At 49.1% G+C, this 4,849-nt stretch overlaps 1 protein-coding gene across 1 annotated transcript in view; it reads left to right on the forward strand.

Moving 5' to 3' along the window:
* The first annotated feature begins 100 nt into the window (after positions 1-100).
* PIWIL2 (piwi like RNA-mediated gene silencing 2) overlaps positions 101-4,849 on the forward strand; it is a 28,274-nt gene continuing 23,525 nt past the window's right edge. The window contains exons 1-5 of the mRNA XM_025210363.1: positions 101-296; positions 1,856-1,949; positions 2,087-2,222; positions 3,522-3,731; positions 4,678-4,788. Of these exons, the coding sequence (XP_025066148.1) occupies positions 114-296; positions 1,856-1,949; positions 2,087-2,222; positions 3,522-3,731; positions 4,678-4,788 (734 nt within the window). The 5' untranslated portion in view covers positions 101-113. The remainder of the gene's footprint in view (positions 297-1,855; positions 1,950-2,086; positions 2,223-3,521; positions 3,732-4,677; positions 4,789-4,849) is intronic.

A 4,849-nucleotide genomic window follows, 5' to 3' on the forward strand; every position in this document is an offset into this window, starting at 1 on the left:
GGGGGAGGGGCTGCCTTGTGGTGGGGTGCATCTCTCTTGGGCATCCCAGCGCCTTTGCCGGGCACCCTCTCACTGTAGTCCGTTCCCCTCCACAGCAGCTGTGGTGCCCCACGATGGACCCCCTGTGGCGTCCCCCGATCCCGGGCGCAGCCCCCTACCGCGTGCCACTCGGCGCTTCCCTGCCCAGGGCTGAGCCCTGCTCGTCCTGCACCAAGAGCCAGCCCTGGGGCCGGGCGGGCAGGTGGCCCCCAGGGGAGCCCCGGCTGCCCCCAGCGCCCCGGGGGCGTAGCCGGCAGGTGAGTTGGTAGCGGGCAGGGGGCGGTGCTGAGGGCAGCTGGGTACGGCTGACCCCCGAGTCCTGATCTCTCTAATAGCGTCCTGCCTATGACTTGCCTTGCGGCGCTGCCTCCAGGGCCGTCATGCTGAGCGCTGCAAGCCCTGGGATTCCCCAAACTGACGGGGCTTAGGCAGGGATGACATTTGTCTGTCTCCTGGGCCTGTTTGCTCTGTGCTGGCACATGCTTGGCTTTGAGTTGGTGTATTTTCCCTCTCCGTGGAAAGTTGTATGTGTGGAGATCATCAGCGGGTTAGTCACAAGGGAAGGGAAGCCGTTTCTCTAAGAGAACGTGGCTCTGCAGTTACCGTAGTTGTCGGGAAGTGTTATCTAGGCGCCAGGTACAAGAGTGGTTGAATGCCTTTTTTCCCTCCCTGCTTTTCCTAAGTTCCTTAACTTCCCAGCTGTGTAGGTTTCTCGTCACTGTTTTGAGCCGCTTCTACTCAAATTGAATGTGCTGTGTTTACTTTGACAGACCAGGTTCTTTGGGTAAATTTGGTATCTTTTATTGTTTAGTGTTTACTTTGAGACGTTTTGGGTGGGAATGTGAGAAACGGGGTCTATGCCAGCTCCTTGTGTTTCATCCCACCCACAAAACCCCTCCGCTGTGAGGTAAAGGGGTTGTGTAGACAGGGGCTGCAGCAAACGCTGAGCACTGATGTCTTGTTCTTACTATAAGGGTGGCTAAGGACCCCGAGCACAAGCTTATGTGGCAACAGCTGCTTCAGCCTTTAATCTCTGTGATGCCGAGAGTCTCTGCTTTGCGTGTCTTCTGATCTCACAGTTAGTTTTTTAGTAAATAATGAATCCCCTTTATTATGGCTATGGGGATGTTTAATAGACAACAGAGGCTGTATGAGAGTACGGGCACCAGCTGTGGATATTGCATTAACACAGACCTAAACATGTCCCACGGTTTTGCAGTCTGCATTGCTGTTTCATAGGATGTGCTAAGCAGCAGGGTAAGCTCCCAACATGCTTCCTGTAGCCAGGCCTCAACTATGTCTGTGCAGCTTCTGCTTTGCTCTTCAGAACTGCATCCGAGCCTGGCCGCTTTTCCTCGTGTGCCTTTACGTAGGCGCTCTGTGTAGTGTCGAGCAGTTCATGTCCCAGCTCGGATCTGGAACCAGAGCCAGCAGTGACTATATATGAGGTTCACTCAGTAATGCACCCACTTTCTTTATGGCTTTAAGGAAAGAACTGAAAATTGCAAGTGAATTCCTTGACAGTTGCAAGTGTCTGATTTGAGGTCCTCAGTCTATAAACTCCTCCAAGGAAGCTGACAGCTGTAGCCGGTAGATATCTGTAGTAGGAAAATGCTGTTATTCGATAACTGGGACGTGTTGGGAAGCAGAGCTGGCAAATAAACCTCCCTGTTCTGATTCCCCAATTAGATGCTTCCTTCCTAGTTGTGTCCCAGTACTAAAAGAGAGCTTCCTACTTGGAAATGCAGAAAACCATTGAGACCAGCAGTCCTTTTAGGGCCCACAGTGTGGAGATGTGTCTTTTGGCTTTCTGCAGGAGCCTCTTGCATCTGATCTGTCTTCCATGTTCCGAGGGATTGGGTTTGAGACAGTCCCGAGACCTACGCTGGGACGGGCGACTCAGCCTTTGGGTAAGTTAGCATAACTCTTAGAAACTTTTCCTGCAGGGGCTCTTTTGCTGGATTATATTTAGACAGATAAGGAAAGTCCCTGTTTCTGATCTTGGGTGGTTTCTTTTGATGTATTTACAATCTTCCCCTTCATTCAGGTCGTGGAGTCTTGAGCTGGGCCACAAGTGGTATGGAGGCCAAACCCGGCACATCAGTGCAGCCCGGTCTTCCAGCGCCAGAAGCCATGGCAGCTGGGGACAACAATGCGGGGAGGACATCTGTTGCTTGTGGCATGTGGGTAAAATATTTGCCTGAGCTGCTTCTGATGGAACTGTGTGTGCAGTGCTGGCTCAGTGATAGCTTTTTATAGTCCAGAAAGCCCAGTTTATCTGCTGCATATGTGTAGTAGATATCACAGAGGCATTGCTGTTGGCTGAGCAGAGCAAGCCTCCAGTTTGAAATGCTAATGCTCCTTAGATTCCAAGGCTTGAATCCTAGCAAGGATTGTGCCATGTTTTGTTCTGCTGAGTTGGGGGAAGCTTACCTTGGTGTTTTTAATCAGAGTTTTCCCCTCTTAAACTGTTTCATTGTTGACTTTACCATCGGAAGGGCCAGCGTGCCCACAGCAAGCAGATTAACATTTGGAGGTGATAGACGAGACCCCTGAGATGAAGACTCTCTATAGCTGAAATTTCTTGGTGTTAAGAAATGGGTCCTGCCTTTCACTGGGGGAGATCGGCATGCTTCAGTGCACTGATCACATGTGATATCCCCAGCCAGGAGAATGGTTTGCATCAGTGGCTTTTGCATGGGCAGCTTCCCTTCCAAGCTCTAGGCTGTAGAAGGAACCCAGAGATGAAGCACACAAGTACATGTATATGGTTTCAGTACTTCAGCCTCCCTACTAGTAAAGTCCTCATTCTAACTGAAATTTAGCACAGTTACACTGTCCCAAATCTGAAACTGGACAGAAACAGCAAGCTCTTGGCATACATCGCCCATTAGATTTTGACTCATACAAGAACGTGAAGGGACTTGCTTTTCCGTAGCTATCTGTTTTCAAACGTATTCCAGAGGGAATGGGTGGAAGACTCAGAGCTAGCCTGGCTGGACCACTGTAAGTAGTCCTGGGCAGAGAATGTCTGTTTGCTCAGCACGTAGCACAACGGGGCTCGCATCCCTTTAAGTTCTACAGTAAATTAAATGAAAAGAATATATTGTGAGGAGTGGTTTTGCTTTGTCCTATGGCTCTGCAACAAGGATGCTGGGGGAGGTTTGGGGGTCCCAGGAGCTTTATCTGTGCTATCAGGATAAGGGCCAATCAACAAAGTGGAGAAATGTCATGTGACTGCTGATGCACAAGTATGTTGCAAGTCTGGCTGCAGCTGTGCCAGTTGTCAGTCACTCTGCCGATCTCGTTTTTGGGCTTAAATAAATATTGGTGTAGGAACCAAAGGAGTGAAATGAAGGACTAATCTTGCTTCCCTGTGACCTGTCTGGTGCAAAAGCAGGTTACTTCAGCTCTGGCCTGGGGGAAAGCTACTGGTCCACTGGACTAACTTATCTGTCTTTCATCTTATTACATTATTTCAGGGTTTTTGCCCAAAAGGAAGCAGCTGCCCCACCTGTCCCTTTTGGAAGAGCAGCCCTGGTGCTTGGCAGGGCCAAGCCCAAAGCTTCTGGAGACCTCCCTTTCCTGAATGCAAATATATCTCGGCCTTCTGCTTTACAGCCAGCATCTCCCATGTTCACACACAGGGCAGAGATTCCCCCAGCCATCTCTGTTGAGCAGGTGGAAAGAAAGTAAGTGAGAGGTGGGGTGGGATCCAGACATTAGGTCAGGTAGCAGGTGCATTGATAGATCAACCTTTTATGTTATAGCAAACAGTAAGGCAAGCACACCTGTCCTCTGTTCAGGGATGGGACACATCCATGGTAGACTCCTTAGGCCTTGAGAGTCTCATGCTGTTGAGGAGAAAGAGGGGGTTTGTACCTGTCTCTTAAAGTCTGTGTTGTCATCTTCTGGTGGGGTGGGGGAGCTTTGATTTGCGGGTTAGCAAAGAAATTGGAGAAGCAGGCCTGGAAGAGACCTCCAGAGGTCATGTAGTCCAACCCCCTACCTGAAGCAGGATCATCCCTATCCAAACCATCCCATACAAACCATAATTTAAACTCTTGCTAAAAGTACCATAAACCCTGACATAATACCCTAACTTGCAACAGGTAAAGCAGGGGAACCACAGCAGCCAATGTCCTGCTTCTGTAAAAGGTTAATATATGTTTGAGAGATCCCAGGTAAAAGGCCTTGCCCCCACCACTACAAAGGAAGGCAAAAACTCCCACAGTCTGTACCAAACTGACTTTGGCTAAGGACTTGGTAGAAATCAAAGCAGGATTCTGGGACAAAGGGTTTTGAGGAGCCATGGGCAGACTTGGGCGGGTCACATCACTTCTCAACTCCTGAGTATGCCCAACTAAATGATGCAGAAAATCTCATCTTAGGGGGTGGAAGGTTTAGGAATCACTGACTCCTTGTTAAATGCTTTAAGACACCCATACAGAAAGCACAAAAGCTTTGTTCTCAGCACAGATCAGTTGTTGCATGAGTGTAAAACATGGAGGTCTAAGCTCATCATTAGTGCAGGCACTGCTGTTCTGTTGTTGCATCACCAACTTGTACTTCTTCCTTGCATTTAACCTAGAAAATATTCACATATGCCTTCTGGATTTTTCCCCCTCATCCTTACAGGGACCCAGTAGTGAAGAAAGGATCAAAAGGAACTGCTTTCCCCTTGGCTCTGAACCTGATTAAAATACATTGCCAAAATGAAGCTGTTTACCAGTATCATGTGACTTTCAGGTAGCGACACCCAGTACATTTCAGCACTATCTTAACTGGGTTGGCTTAGAAATGTAGGGAA

Source organism: Alligator sinensis, unplaced genomic scaffold (assembly GCF_000455745.1).
Source record: "Alligator sinensis unplaced genomic scaffold, ASM45574v1 scaffold722_1, whole genome shotgun sequence".
Classification (NCBI taxonomy): Eukaryota; Metazoa; Chordata; order Crocodylia; family Alligatoridae; genus Alligator; species Alligator sinensis.